The sequence below is a fragment of the Carassius gibelio genome, chromosome A15 (assembly GCF_023724105.1).
Source record: "Carassius gibelio isolate Cgi1373 ecotype wild population from Czech Republic chromosome A15, carGib1.2-hapl.c, whole genome shotgun sequence".
NCBI lineage: Eukaryota > Metazoa > Chordata > Actinopteri > Cypriniformes > Cyprinidae > Carassius > Carassius gibelio.
The window spans coordinates 16,652,760-16,677,425 of record NC_068385.1 but is presented as its reverse complement, the minus strand read 5'-3'; the positions used below and the strand labels follow the sequence as shown (position 1 = coordinate 16,677,425).

Genomic DNA, 24,666 nt, shown 5'->3' with positions numbered 1-24,666 from the left:
TTTCCACAAAATATTAAGCAGCACAAATGCATTAAACATTGATGATGATTCAAAATGAAAAAAAAAACAAAAAAAAACAAAACAAATTCAGTATTTTTTTTTTGATTTTTAAAAAAATCCTATGACACTGAAATGGCTGCTGAAAACAAGAATACATTTTAAAATCTATTCGAACAGAAAACTGTCTTTTTAAATTGCAATAATGTTTCACAATAGTGCTATTTGTATTGTATTTTTGGTCATACGAATGCTGCCTCGAAAGTTACTGAGTCTTATTTCACCAAATAACTAATCAAGTAAGACCCTACACACCGATACAGATCCACCCGCTCATGACCCAGTTCCAGTACCGTAAACCGTAAACATCATCTGACCCAGGGAGCAAAGGCGACGTGATTCTCTGGCCATCTGCCGCAGCATGTCTAAAAAAGCTGCACCTTATCACACCTGTTCAGATTGAGGTTAAACTCACACATAATCACGACACCCGCACACACCCACATTTGTCAAATACAGATGTGAGTAATCGTGTTTGCAGATGACAGAGGAAAAGGGGTCGGATCAAATGTTTATCCTAAGAGAAACTAGCCTTTGCTAATATCATCAATACAAAAAGCCAGTGACACATTGACCATTTCACACTTACAGCCAGTGTGAATATGTGGGTCATTCTGGTTTGCAGTACATGCTGTCGATTCAGTTGCGTAGGAGTTTTCGATCAGAATTCACAGACATAAGCTGCAGAACATTTTCAGTAGGCGAACTAAGCTAACGTCCTAGTAAAACAATCTCCTATAAAATGTATGTCTGTGCGCATGTTGCTTTAAAGAGTGAGACAGCCGAAGACTCTAATGCAGTGAGACAGCTGAATCAGAGACTGCCATCAGTGCTCGATTGACACTTTGCCTGACCAAAAGGGCTTTGGTGGATTTTCCCAAACCAAATTTTCTCTTAATCTCCCACAAGCTCAATTTAAGAAACATAATTATTATTTGGCAAGGATATTTCTTAAAGATTATTTCCCATGCTGTGCTGTTTATTTTAGGAATAGCTTGCTTCTTATTAGCAATACATTTACATTTAGCTGACGCTTTTATCCAAAGCAACTTGGACAATGATCAAGGCTGCTCATATCACAGTATATATAACAATACATGGTTAAAGGGATAGTTCACCCAAAAATAAAAGTTCTTCTTCTGTGTTTGGAATAACTTGAGTGTGTGTAAATGATGACAACATTTTTGGGTGAACTACCCTTTAAAAAAAGGAATGAATCTCTCCTGTGATATGAGCAACCTTGATCATTGTTAAAAAAAAAAAAAAAAAAAAAAAAAAAAAAAAATATATATATATATATATATATATATATATATATATATATATATATATATATATATATATATATATATATATATATATATATATATATATATATATATATATATATATATATATATATATATATATATATATATATATTGGATTTGGTTATGTGGGTGATGCAAATGAATTTCAGCCTGCAGGGACACAGTTTAATCAAAATAAATACCAACATATACTTTAGTTTTTATGTATACGATATCTTATGCGTAGCATACATTTCATCATTGATATTCTTTTATTACAGCACATATTCTGTACACACAGGTTTCCTATTATGTATTTACTTATTGTATGTATTTTATTGGCACTAATTGGTTGGTCCAAAAGGTGGTTGTTTTTAAGAATCTGAAGTGAAAGAGCTTCAACTGTAGAGACAGAGCAACAATATACAACCATCGTCAAACCACTGGAGATGCATCAACAGTAAACGGCCACTTTGATGAATGATTGTGGTTAAGAGATTTCTTCTTTTTTTTCAGTTATAACTTTGAAAAAAAAAAATAGCACAGACACTGGACAAAGATGAAACTTACTAGTGTGCATGTGTCGAGCATCTATGTTTGCGCATGCTATCAAAGGAAGTAGACTTTAGGCTATGCCTTGTCTATACGGATACTCCAGTGTATCTTTTTTGAACTTAAATGATTGGAGAAGCCTGGTATACATCACCAGAGAGAAGTCGGACTCTGTTCACATTAAGATCAACTCCATGCAACACAGTGGGAATTTTTATCTCATGCTAACTTTAGCCAAAATATTTGTATCCAAAATTTCCATCCCTTAAAAAATGTAAAGTTGCAGTGTGTAATTTGCAGAACTTGTAAAAAGAACATTTCCAAGGATCCAGCGATCTGTCAGCCAAAAAGTCACAGCCCAGAGTCAGAAACCAGAATTTGACATGTCAGAACACTCAAACAGAGCCACAGTATTTGCATAAATACTGGAAATCAACCAATGAATGGCGTACATAAAAAGGTTTATTGAACGTGCAGACAGCACAAAACTACAAGGAAAGAATGGTGAAGGTCTTCTAGCTCACAAGTCTTGAATCATTGATTTAGTTTATTTTAGGTAAAGATAAAGACACTGAAAATAGCTCTGAGGTTCCTTTTTCAACAAAACGGCAACCCAGTGCACAGTTTCTAATAGATAACACAACAAACAGCTAGTTAACTGACATTCAGGAGGTTCGAAGAGCTGAGTCTACTGTACTTATGTACAGACAAGCATGTCTGATGCCCAGAATAACTCTATTGTGGATCTCTTGATTTTCATCATGAGTTTCCATATTAAATAACATTTCAAACTATTTTGAATGTTCATAAAATACATTTTAACTAAACAAAGATTGGCATATAGCAAATAGTTATCAGCTCTAATTACCTTAGTCCAGCTGATCCATAAAAACATCGTTGTTAGAGCTGAAACTAAATTGCCATCAACCAATCAGATTGTAGGGTTAGGATTAGGGCAGGGATTGGGAGTTGAACAACATGCTTATTGCCCTATTATTTCCTTACAGTTTAAGAGTCGGTTAATGAATTAAGGTTAGGGATATGGTTACGACTATGTTTGTTGACATAAATGTTGTTCCAGGACCAACAAAAGATGCTAATCCAGGAACATTCCCTACTTGGCGAAATCATGAATGTTCTGCATTAAGTAGGACATGTTCCTGGATCAACATCTTCTGTTGGTCCTGGAAAAACATAGTCAAACAAAAATACACTATTACACTATTAGTGTATTTTCCCCCATAAATACATCAACAAATCAAGATAAATTCATTTAGAAAGCGTAATCGTAATCCAGTAAGATTTTTATATTTTGGCATGAGTGTTGCAAAAGGTACGGAGCCCCACACATGGCATAAAAAAATAAATAAACTATTCCATAAACTATTGCGTTCCCTCTATTTACTATTTCATTCACTCGATTTATAAATTGTGCGCACAATTTACTAATTTTTTCCCTCGATGTACTAAAATGTGCACACGATTACTATTGCGTTCCCTTGATTTACTATTGCGTAATTAGTAACGAATTAGTAAATCGTGCGCACAATTTATAAATCAAGTGAATGAAATAGTAATCGCGTGCACGTTTTAGTACACTGAGGGAATGAATGAGTAAATCGTGCACATGATTTAGTCTACTATTTTTTTCCTACACGACATGTGCGGGGCTCCGTATCCAGCATCTCCAAGAAACTGTAAAAAATTTTTTTTTTAAATTTATCTATAAAAATCGAAGACATTTTAGTGGGAAAATATGTTTTTTATGTTTTTTGGTGAAAATGCTTTCTCATACAGAATGTAAATGACCTATTTCTCATTTGGCATATTGTGTGTGTAACTGTGGTCCTTTAATGCCAACAGTAAAAGAAATTGATACGTAGAGACATGAGAGTCCCCTCAGTCCACTACATTCTCAGTAATGATGCCTTTCCAGACACAATCAGACATTAATTTGTTTTCTGATCATCATAACCAGCCAACATTGCATTTGATAACCACAGAGAGTGACAACAAATAGATCTAATAATAGAAAGACAGATAAGCATCAGCTAATCTGTTCAATTAGTATATCAATTTATCTATTAATCTGAGCCATATGGAGGCTCATGCAGCTATTTCCTGTAAGAGTATTAGCCAAGCACAAGCCTTCAGAATAAGCTTGTTTACTAATCTGAGAGATGCACTGGTTTTAGCGCCCATGTGTTTAAAAAAAATAAATACGACTTTCACTGCACGGAGCAAAACACCCATAACCCTTCCATTGAGGATCACCCTTCATTTTTAAAAAGAAAAACAAGAAAAAAACTCACCTCCCCTCTTCTGTCTCATCCATATCATTGCTGAAACTCATTTCAGAGAGATGTCAGAAGACCAAAGCCAGGTAAAGTATCAAAATCGAACCACCAGAGGATGTTTCTCAGTCAACACTGTTGTTCGATTGAAAAGCTTGAGGCAAAACGCTGTTGAATATTCAGTTTTGGGATCCAAAAGAAGGAGGCAACCACACCTCCTCTTCAGAGATTAACTTGTAGGAGGCGACAATAACACGTGTGCTCAGTCTCATCACCATATGTGTCCTCGCCCACAGAAACATGCGCTGACGCACAAAGACTTGAATTTGGCTGGATGTGCTGAGCTGCAGCCTCCGAGGAACAAATCAACTTTTTGTCTATCCACAACATAGACAGTGAGGGGAGGATAGGAAGCGAAAGATAGAGAGACAGGGAAGGGAGGGGAGAGAGAAACAGAGGAAGAGCGCGGGCGGAGGTGATTAGACTGGAGATGGTGATGACACACTTTCAGTCGCCCATCTGCAGTGCCAGTTGTCTGTGTTGTTGCATTTGTACTTGCTATGTTCTTCAGCTCAGCTCATCATGTGTACTTATTAGAAAGCTCATGTAAATGAGACATAGTTTTGTTATACTGACATATTAGTTACTGTGAACAGAGCACAGTGTGTGCAGTCACAGCACACTTCCTATAAGCCTATTAATGCTATAGTTCTGAAGAATGACCTCAGTGTGTTGGATAGCTCTCAAGATTCTACTTACGTAATAAAATGGCCTTTCAAAATTTAAAGATATACTGCCTTTTCTATGCATTTTTTTTGTATATTACTGGTTTTACTGTATTTGTTAGATTTCTCCAAGGAAACAAAATACATATATTTTAATCTATTTATCCTTTATGGTATACACACACACACTCACTGGCCACTAAAACATTAAAGGTAAAAACATTCCTCAGAGATTTTGGTCCATACTGACATGATAGCGTCACGCAGTTGCTTCAGATTTGTCAGTTGCACATCCATGATGGGCTGTGGCATTTAAATGATGCTCAATGGTACTAAGGATAAGGATCCCAAAGTGTGCCAAGAAAATATCCCCCACACAATTACACCACCAGCAGCAGCATGAACTGTTGAGACAAGGCAGGATGGATCCATGCTTTCATATTCCAAATTCTAACGCTACCATCTGATTGTCACAGCAGAAATTGAGACTCATCAGACCAGGCAACGTTTTTCCAATCTTCTATTGTCCAATTTCGGTGAGCCTGTGCAAATTGTAGCCTCTGTTTCCTGTTCTTAGCTGACAGGAGCGGCACCCGGTGTGGTCTTCTTCTGCTTCGACGTGTTGTGCATTCAGAGATGGTATTCTGCATCCTCTGGTTGTAACGAGTGTTTATTTTAGTTACTTTTGCCTTTCTATCATCTCTAACTACCTAATAAAGTGGCCGTTGTGTGTGTGTGTGTGTGTACGTGTGTTTGTGTGTGTGTTGTTTAACAGACTTACCCGATTCCAAAAAAATTGGCACACTGTACAAATTGTGAGTAAAAATCTCAGAAACTTATACTTTATTCACAATAGAATTTAGATAATATTTCAAATGTTGAAAGTGAGACATTTTGAAATGTCATGCCAAATATTGGCTCATTTTGGATTTCATGAGAGCTAAACATTCCAAAAAAGTTTGGCAAGTTACAATAAGAGGCCGGAAAAGTACATATAAATGTACATATAAGGAACAGCTGTAGGACCAATTTGCAACTTATTAGGTCAATTGGCAACATGATTGGGTATACAAAGAGTTTCTCAGAGTGGCAGTGTCTCTCAGAAGTCAAGATGGGCAGAGGATCACCAATTCCCCCAATGCTGTGGCGAAAAATAGTGGAGCAATATCAGAAAGGAGTTTCTCAGAGAAAAACTGCAAAGAGTTTGAAGTTATCATGATCTTTGGGCCCTTAGACGGCACTGCATCACATACAGGAATGCTACAGTAATGGAAATCACAACATGGGCTCAGGAATACTTCCAGAAAACATTATCGGTGATCATAATCCACCGTGCTATTTGCCGCTGCCGACTAAAACTCTGTAGGTCATAAAAGAAGCCATACTGTATCTAAACATGATCCAGAAGTGCAGGCATTTTCTCTGGGCCAAGGCTTATTTAAAATGGGCTGAGGCAAAGTGAAAACTGTTCTGTGGTCAGACGAATCATAATTTAAAGTTCTTTTTTGGAAAACTGGGATGCCATGTCATTCCGACTAAAGAGGACAAGGACAACCCAAGTTGTTATCAGCGCTCAGTTCAGAAGCCTGCATCTCTGATGGTATGGGGTTGCATGAGTGTGTGTGGCATGGGCAGCTTACACATCTGGAAAGGCACCATCAATGCTGAAAGGTATATCCAAGTTCTAGAACAACATATGCTCCCATCCAGACGTCGTCTCTTTCAGGGAAGACCTTGCATTTTCCAACATGACAATGCCAGACCACATACTGCAACAATAACAACATCATGGCTGCGTAGAAGAAGGATTCGGGTACTGAAATGGCCAGCCTACAGTCCAGATCTTTCACCCATAGAAAACATTTGGCGAATCATAAAGAGGAAGATGCGACAAAGAAGACCTAAGACAGTTGAGTAGCTAGATGTCTGTATTAGACAAGAATGGGACAACATTCCTATTCCTAAACTTGAGCAACTTGTCTCCTCAGTCCCCAGACGTTTGCAGACTGTTATAAAAAGAAGAGCGGATGCCACACAGTTGTAAACATAGCTTTGTCCCAACTTTTTGAGATGTGTAGATTCCACATCATTGCATTCCGTTTTTATTCACAATTTGGACAGTGTCCCAACTTTTTTGGAATCTGGTTTGTATAAATATTTGAAGTTTTATTTTGATTGTTTTTCTTTTTTAATTCATTTCGCTTATTTTTTAAAAAAAAGTAATTATTTAGAAGTTTTTCTTCAACTCACAAACTTCCTTCCATTCCCTCACAAACCCCCAGTTTGGGAACCGCTGTTCTATATGGTTAAATATTCTATATTTATCGAATTATTGTTTTTTCTGTTTACATGCATTTGAATGTCACCACAATATAATTACCAGTGGATTTTTCTGAGCCTTGAGTTGTAGAATCATGACAAAAGTAAAGCTGAGGTGTGCAATTTTTGCAACATTAGTGGAACAAACCTAAATTGTTTTCAAACAGGTTTCCTAAAACGCTCACGCAACATTGTTTGGATTTACAGATTGTTTGGATAAGTCCCGCCTCAAACTCAAACCATTGGTTGAAGCAATGTTGCCATGCTGCAATGTCTTCAAAGCACTTTAGTTACCTTATAATCAACATGACTTAAAGTTGTCTATGCACATTTAACTGGGATGAGAGTATTTGATCTTCATTTTGTTGAAAAAAGTGTAGAATTATGAAATTCCCAAATTATTTAATTAATTCCCAAACAGCTGCCTTGTGCTGACTATATAATATCTTCACTTATCTTTCAAATCATGTCACTTTCTATCCTGGAATAGGGGAGTCTCTTGGCCGAAGTCAATTGGTGGAGCTTTCCTCTGGTGTTGGATTGATCACGCTCTGTTGACTGAACTTGTCCTAAATTCTCATGACCCAAATGAGAGTCCACCAGCAGGGCTGAATCGATGTATTCACATGGACATGTAACAAGATTTTGTACAGTTGTTTTACCCAGAGGTAATAAACAGAAGGGTCTTGAGCATATATAAAGGCTTGCAAATATATGTAGGGCCTAAACACTTATTAATTAGCAAATCATTCCGTCAGACTTTAGCACTTCATATCCACTCCCAATGGAATATCTTGATGTTTGGAAACTTCACAATTTAAATGAATTGACACATTAGTAAATATTGCTATTTGTTAGCAGAGATGTCCAGTCCTCTCGAATATGAAATTATATGATCAACATAATCAGGCCTCCCATTCAGGCAAACACGGTTTCAGTTGCCAGTCTGTTAAATATGAGTCGATGTGTCCTCTCTAGACGGTCAGTGAAAGTGGGGTCAGATTTGTGTAGTCTGACTTTAGGAGCCACGCACTAGAGATTGACAGTAACAATGATCCAGTGGCACATTGCCCTCTACCTGCACTGAGTGGCAATATGACAAGGGCCTGCGTTTCTTTACTAAGCTGTCAGAGGATACGTGAGGCAAGCTGATCTGTCTGTACAGCTTCATATACCACTACACAGAGGATCCACATTAACCAGTCATTCAGTTCAGGTAAGTTAATTAATTGAAATTCAAATATCAAGTATTAATTAATGTACTGCAATTTTATTTCTTACAATAACACACTGAGCTTCAAAATCAAAACGGATACTCATAATACACATTCCTGGTCTTATTGTGCATACTTCATCAATGCACAATATTGCAAAGGAAAACATTTCTGTCTCCATAAACTTCCATCGAAATGTAATAACTTGGCTGAATAAAAAATTCTACAGTTAATACATATAATAAAATGTGACCAACTGTACAATTTACATTATAGGGATGGTTCAACCAAAAAATGAAAATTCTATCTAGTGGTCGATTTGTGTTTTTTGACAGCCATTGTGGATACCTTGGAAAGGGATATAAAGCCAATATAATTTTTTTCATTTTTATTACTCATATTTAAGAAATTTGAAATCATTTGACAATGGATTAAATAATAAATGTGTAAAAGAAACATACTTATACTTTAGATGACAGTATTTGTCACAAATAAATCAATATTTAATACAATTGTAATATAAAACAAGTAAACACTGTAACCAACAGGGCACTCAGTATTCTGGGAAATTTGTGTGCATTGGGAATCATATTTTTTTAATAAAGCACACAGTGAAAATGACATGAATATGACAGTGGGCAAATGCATAAAGTGCAGCATAATTTGAAATCACAAGTTTAAAGTTTAAAGCTTTCAATTCACATGGACTGACTATCATGCAGAGAACACGTGATCATGCTGGATACACATACACACTCCACAAGATTTCACAGCTGGATTCGACTGAGTTTGCAAGGTTTGTGAAATTAAATGTTCATTAGTCATTCAAAGATTTGTTTAAACTATATAAATGCGTATTTGCTTAATATTGACGGCGAACGAGAAAGTATTATAATGTTTGCCTTTCTATTACTAATGGGCCTAATATAAAATAAATCATTATAATTCCTTTGTTTACCTGTTCTATCTGATTGTTAGACAGACTTCTATCTGTGTTAGACAGAACTGTTAACGATGACAACCATGAACAAGATAGAGAGTGTGAGCGCTGTGTGCGCATCAAAATAAAAGTCCCGCCTCAAACACATTAGCCAAGCAGAAAAACCTATCGGCTAATGCCGATATTTAAAAAATGCCAAATATCGGCCGATATATCAGCCTTGGTGATATATCGGTCGACCACTAATTCTGTCAAGGTTATGTCATTCCAATAAGATCCATAAGACTTTCAATCATCTTTAAAACCACTCTTTGAAAGTTAATTCATCCAAAATATTGGCGCTTTAATCCAAATCTTATGAAGAATCATAGTCACTTAATAAATATGATAAATAAATTATATTCAGTCTTTTTTCAAAGAAAAATATTGATGAATGCAGAAACAGAGTATACCAAACATAGAAAATGTAATCTCCACACTATTTTCACTAGTTCTTGCAGAAGCTCAAATGTTATTGCATGACACTGGTTCTCGCAAATAAGTTTGAACTTCCGTTTACCATATTTGATATGCACTACATATGAGATCTGATCAATGATTATATGCGAATAAAAACCTAAATTAAATCGGTCCATCATTTAAAATGAACATGAACATGAACATGTCCTCCAACAAAATACGACCCTATAGGTCATTTGTGCAAGCACCTTATTACAACTCATATTTACGTTTTGAGTTAAGCGCCCTCTAGTGGACGTAAAATTAATGAGTGTAATGTGTTGCATCTGTCATGAAATGATGTATGACTGTCATTACCAGTCAAAATGAGTGTTTATTTAAATGCAATTTGTGGACTTTTTGCATGGTCCAACCTGTTCTCACCGCAATTTGTATTTTACTAGGTGGCTTATTTATATGAATTTGTACGAATGACCACCCCTAGCCCCGCCCCTAAACATACCCTCACAGAAATCGTGATTTACAATACATATACATTTTATGAGCACTTGCGTTCTCTAGGATTAAGTGCATGAGTGCATTTAAACAGCAGTGCTTCAAATAATCCCAACGGAGGTCCAGCCCATCTCTTTCCTCAGCTGCCCTGCATTCAGACCCATCACCATAGAGGGGAGCCCGAGGCTCATGCGAGCACACTGGCCCTGTCTGCTTGTTCTCAAAGCCTGAAGGCATAAAAAGCAGCCCATCTGATGCAGAAGCACTGATATAATGGAAGGCGAGAGCCTCCAGCGAGGCCTGAAGAGGCACTGAGGCCAGTAGCGATGTCACTTCCTTGAATGTTCTCTCTCAATCCACTGCATTCGATTAATAAACCTTGGTCTCAAACAACTCATTATCCCTAATACTGTTTCGCCCAGCCCTCTCCTCTTTCTCTCTGCCTGTTTTCCTCCCTTGTTATTATTTTTGGTCCGTCACTCTAAGAATCTTCACTGTTCATCATACCTCACTCCAATCATCATCAACACCCCCCAATCACCACCTCCTTCGGCTGCCTGGCAACCAGCTCCCATGGCAACCACTCCTACAAGGGGTGTATGGGGTGAGTTCCAATGCCTGATGAAAGGAAGATGCTCCGGGGAGAAAAGAAGACGGAAATGAAGCGCCATTGCAAACACGTTTTGAATAATTGTTGTCTTGACACTATACTTCCTTGGACATGGATGGAAAAATTCATGGAGGGGAAAGTTGAGCAATTCATAAGTGTGAGGAGAAAGTTATCATTCCTAATGCTAATATTTATACAAAGAATCTCTATGCCAAATGGGAGACTGGGAGTGTTTTTGAAAAATCTAGTTTCACTGACCAGGGTCAGGGTGCTGATATAATACCCATATGAAAACTATAGCAAATGAGGCCTATAAATAAAAAAGTGATAAATCCCTCAAAATAGTGGAACTAGTGAAACTGTAGGAAATCTGCATGGGTATTTCTGTGTTTATTTCTCTTTATTTCTTCTGGTTACTAAATAAGGGTGGAGTAGTTTAAAATCAGTGTATATTACCATTTGCAACCCAATTTGTTTCCATAATGTGACATATCTCCAAGTGAAACAGGACAAAAAAAAAATCATAAGTGAATGACTAGTCGTCAAAGAGTCGGCATTACAAAAAAATAAAAATGGAGTTTGTTAAACCAATGGTTAAATAGCTTTTAAATTGTTAACATTATTCAACAGCCTGTGTGGCCCAGGTGAATCACTGAAATAGAGAGGAACAAATAAATTCTTCTATACATTTGTTGTGATTTAAGTTAACACTGTAAAGAAAGATATTCTTTCCGATTTTTGTCTTGCCTTTCAGTGCAAACATCTAAACATTCTAATGCGTTATACTTAAAACAAGCACTTTCTGTTTAAAAAAGTAGAATAATCTATTTATTTTATTATTTAATTAAATTTTTTTCTTTATTAAATTCAGTAACTTTAATTTTGAATATATATATATATATATATATATATATATATATATATATATATATATTTAGAAAATGACTTCTTATCTTAAGTCATTTTGTTTCACAAGTAAATGTATATTAATTTACGAGTGTTTAGATATTTGCACTGGAAAACACATATCATTTTTTGGTGGGGTGGAATATGTGAATCAGTGAAACCAATGAGACCACGAACAGGATTTAAGTAATAAAAAAAAAAAATATACATATATATATATATATATATATATATATATATATATATATATATTTAAACCAAAGCTGTATAGATTTTTGACCTGACAGGAATGGAAGAGAAAGCTAGCACTTCTGTTAAATATCCAAACAGGCATATTTATCAGCCAATAATCTCAAAATGGCTAAATACCGTCCAATGAATCAGTCTGTCAAATGTATCAATCTATAAATACAACAGTCAAATGTCAACAGTGCTCAACATGTTCACACATTTTTTATTCAGTTCTCCCCCACAAAGGCGACATTTCCCTGAAAATTTTAATTAAATGTTGCTGGGTTCACAGTTCACAGTATATTCAAGACCAAAAATAAAATACACCAGAGTGGGAAAGCAAGAAAAAGGCTAGTGACTGACAAATATCAGCATGACAGGACCTCCAACTATATCCCGAGTCCATCTATTGAACAAACAGGGAAGGTGATTTTATAGACTAATACTCACATTTATTAGACTGCAGACAAGCAAACGATGACTAACGCATGTTATACGGAGGTTTCCACCACACTGGTAAGAGTGAGTCAGGAACAGTGAGTGGAAAGGAGGACAGGCCCACAGATGGCCCACAGCAGGGCTGAGACATGCCACATGGCTCCTCCTTGACGACTAGTAGCATCCAACACAGGGAGCAGAAGTGGACAACTTTGTTATGCTAATAGGGTGGGACAGCTGCCTGGGGTCATGGGGCGAATTTAGGGCGTGTCCAAATCCAATGCAGTGACGTCCTGAGTGCACCTGCGCCTTGTGCTTTACTCTTTGCATTTAGATCGTTAAAATAGGGCCCTTAATCTTTAAACAAAATAACGCTGATAAATGTAATCATTATCAAATCTCAAAATGACTTAACATTTTTCTTACTGTACATTCGTACTGTTATATAATGTATAATACTGTACATTATAATGATTCCAAAATTTACTTGTACTCACTGTCCTTTTTTTTTATTTACTGCTGTTGTCTGCGCTGAAGAGTAGAAACCATTATGCTATTAGGCCAAGCTAGGAAAACATCTCAAAATAAACCACCTAAATCAAAAATATCCCAGAAATACAGCTGAAAACCTTCTGTGGCCTTCAATACTCCGGAATAAGAGATAACAGACGGCTGTTATTTGTGGACTAGACTGATTGTGCTTTATTAGTGGCTTAGCTATAGTGTACATGCTTTACCCAGAGCACTGGATGACCTTCAGCTACAATGCATTGATTTAAACTAAAAGGCAAGAATAGCACAGCAGACAGAATGAAATTGGTGTTCCATGCTAGAAAGAAATGACCGTTATCTCCACCTCTCAACCAGTCAGTCAGTGAAAGTCATTTAAGCCATGGAAGACCACCTTACCCTGAGTGTTTTGTCTGGTTGATAGGAAACAAAATCTTGTGAGCTCTTTCCCCCGTTGATATAAAGCAAGAATGGAGTTGCTGGTAGCCACTGACTGACTCATAGTATGGAAATAAAATACTATGGATGTTAATGGCTACCATCAAATGTTTGGTTACCCGCATTCTTCAAAATATCTTCTTCTGTGTTCAGCAGAAGAAATACATTTATACAGGTTTGTCTGATATGTAATGTATATATGTGTATGTGTGCAATAGTGCCATAATTAGCACGTTAACGCAGGCGATTAATTGTTTCTGTTTAACGCATACAAAATATTTAACACAATTAACGTGGGGGCGGAGCAAGGATGGACCCCCCCACTCACAACTTCTGCTTCTGTCTCTTTTTTTCTTGACAAGAATTGTGTTTATTTAGACTCGGAATGTCTTCATGACCACATAAGATGGGAGAATTTTCAGAGGCACACTGCAACTTGGCCTCATGCACCAGGCGCTAGTCAAACGAGCGAGGAAATGAGGGAGATATAGTAGAATAACAGTGAACTGCAATCAGATGAGATGCTGTCAGGCCATATGTCAGTTAAAACAACTTTTTACCATCCTGTCAGTCATTATGCTGTGCTCGTAGTAGCAAGTGCTCTTCAATTGCTCACACAAATGGCATGGCAGGGAGCTAGAGGACGCAGTGTCTCGTTCCCTACTCAGGGAACCATGGTTATATTCGAAACCTGAGACGTTCCCTTTTAAGGGAACTTCTTACTGCGTCGTCTAGAGGTCGTTATGGGGAACAGTATACCCATGCCACCATCCTGTGGGGAGTGCAGGCCAGAATCATGGCAAACACTAAGTACCAACTCTACCATTTTCATGGGAGTTGCCCCTGGGACGTTTAGATGGCTGTCTGTGACAGTACCCCTTACGGCCAAAGGCCTAGGCTACATACCCAACCTAATTGTTAGGGCCTCAGCCCGGGGTAGAGCTGAAGGCTTGGAATCCAGAAAGATTCCTTTAAAGGGATACGGCTAAGAACCTAGCATTTTATACTAAGTTTTGCCTGTCACACAGGGGCTACTGCTTGCTTTTGCATAAGCTGAAGGAGATGTCTAAACAGATCTCTAGTAGCAATACCCTTTTTAGATGGTGGACTGGGGCCCAAGATGAATAGGGCTTTTACCAACTCAAGAAAAGGCACGAAGCAACCGAGCGAAGCCATCACCACATAGGGTTTTCGAAAGAACCCAGAGCACTAGCGTGCAAACTTACCACAGTGTGGATTTCAGAAAGTGCACAAAGACTTCACGTGCACACTTACCATAACATGGATTTTAAATACTGTTCTAAGGAGGGGGCTCTCGTGGTACTCTGAAAGAGCAGCTCATAGATGGAATGGTGCATCCGAAAACAATATGTTTGAGAGTCATCAACTCGATCTGTGGAGACAACGCTGGAGCACTCTGGACAGAGAACTCAATCTACATGAGAGGAGAACTCCGAATTCAGAAAGTGTAGCGCACTCATAGGCAACCATTTTTGGTAAAGGGGAGCGCTGCTAAACTACCATGAGAACCACCCAAATAGCCCCTCATGTTTGAGGGAAGCGATGCTTGAAGTGTAGTTGAGTGGAGTCCAAGGAACCAAAATCTAACCATCTCAAAAGAGGGAACGAAGCTGAGCACGTAACCCTTACCGTACAGGATTTCAGAAAGTGCGCAAAGTGTTCAACGTGCACTCTCACCACCATGTGGTTTTCAGAAAGTACACAGAGCTTAGCGTGTATACTTAAAGGTTCCTAAGCATCACAGAGGTGCCAAACCGCATGGGAGAGGCAAGCTCATATTTACAAACCTCTGGTGAGGGGAGCATCACCTATGGCAGCATATACAAGAAGACTTCTGTACCTGTCAACTTCACTTCCCGCTTGATGCATCAGCAACAACTAAGCGGCCAGGAAGCCCCTCAGGGTGACCTGTAGGGATGCACGATATTGGATTTTGGCCGATATTCGATATGCCGATATTTTCAAAATAATTTTGGCCGATGCCGATACCGATATCGATATATATACAAATATATACTGATATATTTAAACTTTAATTTTACTGAAGAGAAATCCATGTATCTCTTCTGTAATGATTCTACCATAAATTTATTATTTTACAAATGTAGACAGACATTCACATCTGAAAAACAGGTCAATTATTTCACTTGGAGAATATCGGTTTGGCTCATCGGCAGAAATATTCATATCGGCCGATACCGATAATGGTCATTTTAAGCTTTTATCGGCCGATACCGATATTGTGCCGATATTATCGTGCATCCCTAGTGACCTGGCTGGACATACATGAAATTCCTTGCAGTGCCGTGGTGGGCCTGAAGATCAAGAAGGCTCCCGCAGAAACCTGTGATCTGGCCACACAGGTTTCTAGAAGCCTGACAGGGGTCCTTTGTTACAACAGCTGGTTGCAGGGAGGTCAGACCAGCTGTGCTTCCACTGACCCCCTCCCCCCATCCCGCTCCACTCCCTGACCAAACACAGCCAGCTATATAGGGGAGGAGTTAGGGCTTTCAACGAGTTTGGGGGAGGGAGTCCACACAGCATCCAAATTGTATGGCTCTTCATGACTCACATCTAAGTGATGGATTCAGTGCTTTATGGCTCATTTCCACTGAGCGGTATGGTACTGGTACAGTTCAGTACAGTACGATTCGGTATGGGTAACCCTTATAAGGCTTGCGTTTCCACTGCCAATTAGGGATGGGAACCGAGAACCGATTCTTATTCAGAACCGGTTTGGTTCTTTGAAAAGAACCGGAACCGTGAGCAAAATCTAAGTTTCGGTTCCGAAAAAGGTTCTGGTGCTACACGTGAGCAAGTGCTGTGAGCAGCCTTGCGCCAGTGTTCTGAGTATTCGGCGTTTCCCGTAAAGGATATCACAAACTGACATTCCTCTTTAATTACTGAGCACATTGATTCCAATGTCGCGCATTCCACAGACTCGTTGCTCTGCCATGTCTTTAATTGCCGAACACATTGTTTCCCACGACTGGATGTGCACTCGCGCCTTTGATAACTGTGCACATTGTTTTGTCTGACTGTACATCTAACGGCACCGCGCTGCACCTGCCGCCAACTAAATTACATTATATTTGTCCCATATTGTCATTAATATACAGTACATACTGGCTTCAACTTGGACCCCTAAATAAATAGACTGATATTGTTATGCAAGTATGAGTGTTAGATTATTTAGTGTACAGGTCATTTCAAGAGTGATAAACAAAGTGATAGAAAATATTTGTTTTAATCCATTTTAAATGTTTAAAAAAACACTCATTGCATCACACCATCTCCTGACTTCATTATTATTTGTAAAATAGGGACTTTATGGAGAGTGTGTATACATGTTTATAAGTTTAACCATTTATATTTCATTAATTAAGGGAAATTAACAAGTGTCTCAGCCTTTAAAGGACTATTTGGCCAACAAGCTTATTCCTGCTTGAAAAGCAAAACGTTATCAATAGTGTAAAAAACATCAACTTTGAAACACATGCTGATTGATGGACTAGCACGTTGATTGCCTCAAGCTCCAAAATCGGCATAGCAAATTTTCAAATAGGTGCTATCTTTATAAATAAACCGCAGATTTCAGTTTTAGACAATTACATTCACGCCTGAAAAACACTTAAAACTACATTTCATGAAACAATAACAGTAATATTTTGAAAATTACGCAGATTTTTGGACAATGATGTTTCACAAGTCCCACAAGAACAGACAATAATGCATATTGAGAAACGGTTTTTGTCTGTGTGAAAATATAAAATTATAAAATACATGGTAATATTATTTTGTGTTTGTGCAATCTAATAAATAAGCTCAACACTCATGGACAGCAGAGTTGAAACGAGTGAAGGAGAAGCTTTATCTCCTTGTATCCAAAAGTAACGATTCTAGTCAACCAATCAACGTTCTGCAGTGAGTTTAGCTCCAACCTTTTGGGACCCTTTACTGTGCTAGATACCCCAATGGAAAGGTACCAAAAAAGAGGTACACTACTGTTCGCTATTTTGATACCATTCAGAACTTCTGACAGTGGAAACGGAAATAATTGCTTACCGTACTGTACTGCACTCAGTAGAAACAAGCCATTACATTACTCTGGACCCAGCATTCAGACTCTACATTAGTGTTAGATAGTGACAAGCCAATATGCTTTTGATGATATCATTTTGCGATACTAAGTAATGACAAAGGTGTTTGATTCGCCAAATAACAAAGCAGGTAATTTCACCTATATTGTAAAACTTGTCAATGAATAGGGCAGTTTTATATATATATATATATATATATATATATATATATATATATATATATATATATATATATATTAGTGCTGTCAAAATTAGCGTGTTAACGCATTAGATTAATTTGAAATATTTAAGGCGTTCAAAAAAAATAACGCAATTAACGCGGTTGCAGTTTTTTTTATTTCCAGTTGTGGCCTATGTGTGTTCAACGTGCAAAGAAATATGGATAACACCAAGGAAGGACTTTTAGACGGAAAGTTTCAGTATAAAACGGATTACTCTTCAGTCTGCCACAAGAAACATTACTCTTCATTTAGTCTGCCACAAGAAACAGCAACATTAAAATCATGAACTCAAATGTCATTGTTTAAAAAAAAACAAAAAAAAAAAAAAACAATGACTGTAACAGTGCGTAAATCAGACCTTCCTGTAACGCTAACGTTAATAAGCTTAAACGAAAATAACGAAATAATTGTGTAGCGGAGTATTTTTTGTACACAGTGCCGCGAACTGTCAATCACTCCTGTACGCGTGCATCACTGTCCTCCTCAGCTGCAGCAACTTGCGCTCTCTCTCTTCATCAAGCTTTAAAACAAAAAGGGGACAAAAAGATCATATTGTCTTTGTGCATAGGCTATAGATTAATTAGATAAATGAATATCTAAATTTGTGCCTTGCCGTCTACTGTATTTGTTTAGAACTTAGAAAAAAGATGCTGCAGCCAATGAACAGCCAGCGGGGGCTGCAGGACGACTCAACCTCCGCAGACAGTTTTTAATGTTTATCAGACAATAAATACTCAAGATTTTGCTTTAGTATAACTCACAATGAGTTTCACACACCTTCTCCGGCCACGTTGAGTTGTTGACACTTAACAGTGGGAAAAGCGACACATGCGCTATTCACTTGTGTAACTTAAGGGTGAATGGGTAATGTAGTTTCTGCTCTGGGTGGGATGAATTAGGAAGCTTGCATTGTGAAGGGCGCTCTGAAAATCGGCAGTGCAGGTAAAAGATTAAAACCTCTATTAAAACAGATGTCCAAATGAGCGTACCAGCATTTTATTGGCATTGATTGTTTTGAAATTCAAATGGTACTTACATGCCTGTGTTTTTATTTCTGTAATAAATATGGCTTTCAAGCCAACAGTTAATTTGGAGGATATTGATGGTTTATTGCAGGTATGTTGTTTACATGAGAAAATCTGTGTTACAAGTTAAACAAAAATTCCAATAAACAATCATATTTTGAATTTAAATAGTTTCTTTGTCTTGAGTTTACATTAATTATTTACATTTTACATTTACATATCCAAAAAGTTTCAGTCTTTTAATTGCGATTAATCGCGATTAATCGCGATTAATTTTTAAAAATTGTGCGATTAATTAGTTAATTTTTTTTAATCGATTGACAGCACTAATATATATATATATATATATTTATACACCAATTCTATATTGATTATTTTAAATGCTAAGTGAATATAGGCATGTGAGTGTTAAGTCAGTGAGTGTACTCTAAATGTAAAAATAAAGCAATGCACAATTAAATACCCATTATTGGATAAATATCCAAAATATTGATCATTGGCAACAAATCTTAAAAAATCTGTATTATCTCCAAATCCTTACTGGCGGACAACCAGTCAATCTGAGTCGTCCCAAAAACATCTCAAGACATTATTATGAGAGTGACTCTTATGCTATGCATTGTCCCCCTCTAAGACCATCTGCCTTAAATCCATAATGCATATCACTGTAATATCTAGAAATGTTTCTTTTTATTTTAGCTTTAAAAGCTGTTAAAACATTTACAAATTGAAACTATTGATCCCAGTTTCAATATGCCATCAGTCTGCTCGTAAACGCATGGCTTTACTTGTTGCTTGCAAAGGCTGTGCATTTTCAAGAAAGACTAGGCTCTATTGATAGACACATCTCACTTAACCATTTAGAGTTTGCAGAGGTCTTCTTGTGGTCTATAAGAACTCCATAATGGAAACTAAAGTGGCCATACACAGGGCAGGAAGACAGCGTAGAGGTCCTGTAAAACTGCAGTGAACCATCTTCACCATATTATTCAAAAGCAGTTCCAGCAGAGCTCTTATTACACTACATCATGTTTCCAGACTTCTGCAGTGACAGCCTGCGGGCATCATTTCACAATGGATATATTTGCAAGTGAAGACTGCACTGTGGATTATGAGTATTTGAGCTTGAGGTACACCCATGATATGAATCAACTGAAAAGATTGTATTAAGAATATTTATATTTTAGACCTTAGAGTTAAGAGTTAGTTTAGAGTTATGCCTGTTTCTCTTTGAATATATCAAACTATTTTGGGCCAATTTGTGCAGCCCAACAAACCTGCAGCTTTTTAAAAATAAAATATAATAGTAATAAAATAATAATAATTAAAATGGTATATGTATAAATAACAAAATACAACTAAATTGCCAAAAGAGTCTGGACATTCACCTCAACAATTCGGTTTCGTTTCATAATACTGGACACAACTTTTGCAACTTTACAATAAAGAATATTTAACATATATTCAATATACTTCTAAGCTCCCTAATGAGTGCACTGCACTCATATGCAGGTTTTCCTGATCAGAAAACGCTTTGTGGAGTTGAATTTATTTTCTAGCCTCACTCAAGCCAATGAAAAAGTGAAAGTGACTGAGACCACTACATCAAGACAGCGAGCAAGTGCTGCAATAATAGATGAGATGGGCTCCGCACGAGCAGTATTGATCGAGGGCAGGAGGCTAAACAGAAAACGTGGTTAGACAGATGTGATTTAGCATACCATGGATGAAAATCCAACATCCAACATAGAAATCCAACATCTTCCGGGTAGTGCTAGTGTTTCAGAATGCTAGTGTCCATCTTGGCTATTGCAGAACATAGCCTAGTAATTTTTTTGTTTGTTTTTGTTTTTAGTAATGTGATGTTCTATATAATATTTGGACAAAATTAAGTACTTTAGATCAGAAATTGTAGTAAATTTTGAGTAGCTTAAAATTTGTGTACTTTTACTCAAGTACATTAAATCAGAGAAAGAATGCAGACGTTATTAGACACTTCCTGTTTCTCATTTCTCGCTATAATTTCAACGCCTTGCTACGGGCAAACCATTCAAAATATCAAAAATCCCCTCATAATTTTTCATCCCCAATGTCTTGAGATCATGTTGACTGAAACAAGAAACTGGTGATAATCATGGCTGCTGGAAGCGCAATGTACAAGCCTCAAACAGTCAAGAGTAGAAAGTGACTCTAGTATCTTAAGGTAAATTTCATATTTCTGCTTACTAAATGATCTGTAAATACTTGCCTACCTACAGGACCTGAAACTTGGTGTGAGGTTGCGGGTATTGCGTATAATTTTAATAACTCCCCTAAGTGTCGTGTTTATAATGTAGTGAATTCCCACAGCACATTTACATTTAGGATTCTCATTACATCACAAAAATTTGGCGGAGTTTTGGAGAGGAATTGGCTCTTCTTAACCCATCTCATCTTGTGTGATGCTGAACTCTCATATAAGTTTTTAATGGTTTTGTATTCTTTGTACGGTATTAAACATTAATATTTTATGTGCAACAATAGCGGGTCCTGTCTCAGTTACCTTACACCTGATTTTAATTCTATGTTTTCAGACATTATGATTTAAATGGTAATGAGTGTACTGAGAATAACTTTTTCATCTTCTCATAACTTTTTTTCAGTATTGTTTCAATGTGTTTTAAAGAGTGGAAAGGTAGAAATAAAACTGATGGATAACAGATTCTTCATTCTTTCTGACAAACAACACAAATAAAGTGAATTACAATATGTACAATATTTTCTAAATGTTTAAATTGCAGTGTACAGTGTTTATTATATGGGGATAGGATCCACCGCTCAGTACTCACTTCTAGGAATGTAACGAATAACCGCAACCCAGTTGAAAATCGATTCAAACATGTGACGATTCACATCTTGCCTCTGTATAATACATATTAAAGTTCATAAGTGCAGTGCTGCTTTGTTTACAGCGGATACTAAAGAAATACTATAAGCGTCCAAGCAATAATAAAAGGACACATTTAATTTATAATTTGTCTTGAATCTCGTTTCGTAAAAAAAAAAAAAAAAAAAAATTGTGATTCAAATCCAATCGTGAGTTGAGTGAATCGTTACATCCCTATTCAGTACTTATGAATACTTTTACATAAGCTACTACAAATGCATAATTATGGAGAAAATATCTCTGCATGAAGACCCGCGTCTCACAGATCAATGTGCTACTTCTTTTCTCTCGAATATGGTTCACAGTTGATACCTTTTTAAACACTCAAAGCTCTCACACAGTATAATCTATCCGACCCCATTTTAATTGATGTAATTTCAACTGATAGGGCTGAACGTTTCACGGGGGCCTTTGAAAGCTACATTTCTAGTCTAAGATAGTGCTAACTAGTTAACCTGCTAGCCTAAAAATCTATCTGTTTATTACAAACACATGATGATAACTTGTGGGCTGGAGTCGTGTGGATTATTATGATGTTTTTATGAGCTGTATAGACTAATTCACTGCAGAGGATCCACTGGTGTGCAAGTGATTGTGAAAATTCAGAAAATTCTGATCCTAAAGTAATGCTAATAATATGCTTATTCTTTTAACTATTTCTTTTATTCCACTAAATGTTAACCAAGTTAACCAAAAACCGACCGATGAGTCAGAAAAAGCCCCAGTAGCCTATGAGTTTTTGTTTATATTATATTTATATGATATGATAAAGTTAAGCAGTATCATGAGCGAGGTTGCTTTTTTTCTGAATATCAGCAAGATTACAAATGTTCAATAAACAATAAGTTAATACTGTGAGTCATATTTTAGGCACAAAATTGTTCTTTTTGCTCTGTTCTGCAAACAAAAATAGCTCCCAACGAAGGTGCAACAGAACCATTGTGGGCCTATTTTTGTCAATAATTGAATGACTCATTCATAAATATAGCTTTTGAACAAACATTGCAGACACCTAGAAACACCCATTCAGTCCACTGCTGACATTGCCAGATAGCATAGCAGTCTATCCACTAGATACAATTTTTTTTTTCACTTTGCACAACTGCTAAGCAAAATAAAACTCTCAAAACATACTGCTAATCTTCCAAACTGACAAATTTCTAAAAAGAGTTTATAATGGTTTCTATGCCCCCGATGTTAGAGGCATCCTACTTTATGGAAGCATTATGGTGCCATTAAGGTTGCATAAATTACACACTGCTGCCTTAAAGGAACACTCCACCGTTTTTTGAAATAGGGCTTATTCACATTATTTCCTACATTTAGATAGGTGGGCAAATGCATTTTTGTGTCAGTGCATGCATTGTTTTAGTTTGACTGGGTCGGCGTTAGCTTAGCTTAGCACAATGAATGGAATCCTTTGTTGCCAGCTAGCATGGCCTGAGTAAAAGTGATCAAAAAAATAAAAAAAACGCACCTAATTACTTCTTGTGGACTGCGTATTCACAACGAGTACAAATAGCGATCCAGATTAACACTAGGCGATTTCCTAGGCAGATATTGACTTGGGACTATATTATGGGGAAGCACAGAAGAAAGCACTGCTACTTCGGCGCAGAGATATCACGCAACACATGAAAACATCAACTCTATGTGAATACAGGTATAATATGGGTCGATCTATACATGCGTCATGATTAAAATAATCACTTACTCTGTGGACAGCTGTCCATTTGGTCCATTCGGCGTGGGGCGTTTTTTCCAGTTCACTTTGTCACACCGGAAAAAAAATCGAGTACTGCAGAATGGATCAGCGCCGTGAAATCCTCTGTAGATGTGACACAACTTCGGGCACGCTCATCTTGATCTGACGTGTTGAGCCTGGTCATCAATGGCAAAAACATATCCCAACTCTCTACAGCAAAGACACTCTATTTCCGTCGGCATAGATTGGCATATTCCCCCACATTCACACCACCAGTTCATGTTGGCTCTCATCCTCACGTCCTCAGGCTGTTGAACGATCGCAACTAATACACGCGCATATAAATTTCACTCGCGGATGGCTTGACGGTGTTTTTCTGAAGTGCGGCTGGCTTGACCGCAGTCTCCTACTGTCGTTCTATTTCCAAAGCACGCAGCTCATCTTCTGTAAACTCTGGTTCAAATAGGTATGGTTCTGGTTCTTGACTGTCTGAGAAGTCACCCTCTTCGTCTCTCTCAAAATCAGCCATGTTCATCGCCATTCGTGTACTGTAAGGAAAATAGCCAGGCAGGCAGCTACTATTCACGCCGGTATGTTGACGGAAGTCGTGGGATTTCATGTGTTGCGTGATATCTCTGCGCCGAAGTAGCAGTGCTTCGCCTAAGCAGCAGTGCTTCGCCTGTGCTTCCCCATAATATAGTCCCAAGCCAATATCTGCCTAGGAAATCGCCTAGTGTTAATCTGGATCGCTATTTGTACTCGTTGTGAATACGCAGTCCACAAGAAGTAATTAGGTGCGTTTTTTTTATTTTTTTGATCACTTTTTCTCAGGCCATGCTAGCTGGCAACAAAGGATTCCATTCATTGTGCTAAGCTAAGCTAACGCCGACCCAGTCAAACTAAAACAATGCATGCACTGACACAAAAATGCATTTGCCCACCTATCTAAATGTAGGAAATAATGTGAATAAGCCCTATTTAAAAAAACGGTGGAGTGTTCCTTTAAAGGCATAGTTCGAACAAAACATGAAAATTATGTCATTAATTATCCATCCTCATGTCATTCCAAACCCGTTAGACCTACTGTGATTTTCTGACCAGAAGAGAAGAAATTGTAGATTATTTTTTATATCTTTAAACACAAAATGTTTTCTCATAGCTACATAAAATTAAGGTTGAACCACTGATGTC

The 24,666-nt window shown here is 37.3% G+C and overlaps 1 protein-coding gene across 2 annotated transcripts in view; it reads right to left on the bottom strand.

The window, feature by feature from the left end:
* LOC128029382 (numb-like protein) overlaps positions 1-24,666 on the bottom strand; it is a 50,149-nt gene that overhangs the window by 20,286 nt on the left and 5,197 nt on the right. The window contains exon 1 of one of the 2 annotated variants that reach the window (XM_052617141.1): positions 4,211-4,557. The exons of the other annotated variant lie outside the window; for it this stretch is intronic. Within the exon in view, the coding sequence (XP_052473101.1) occupies positions 4,211-4,251 (41 nt within the window). The 5' untranslated portion in view covers positions 4,252-4,557. Of the gene's footprint in view, positions 1-4,210; positions 4,558-24,666 lie in introns of those variants that run through there. 2 annotated transcript variants of the gene reach the window in all.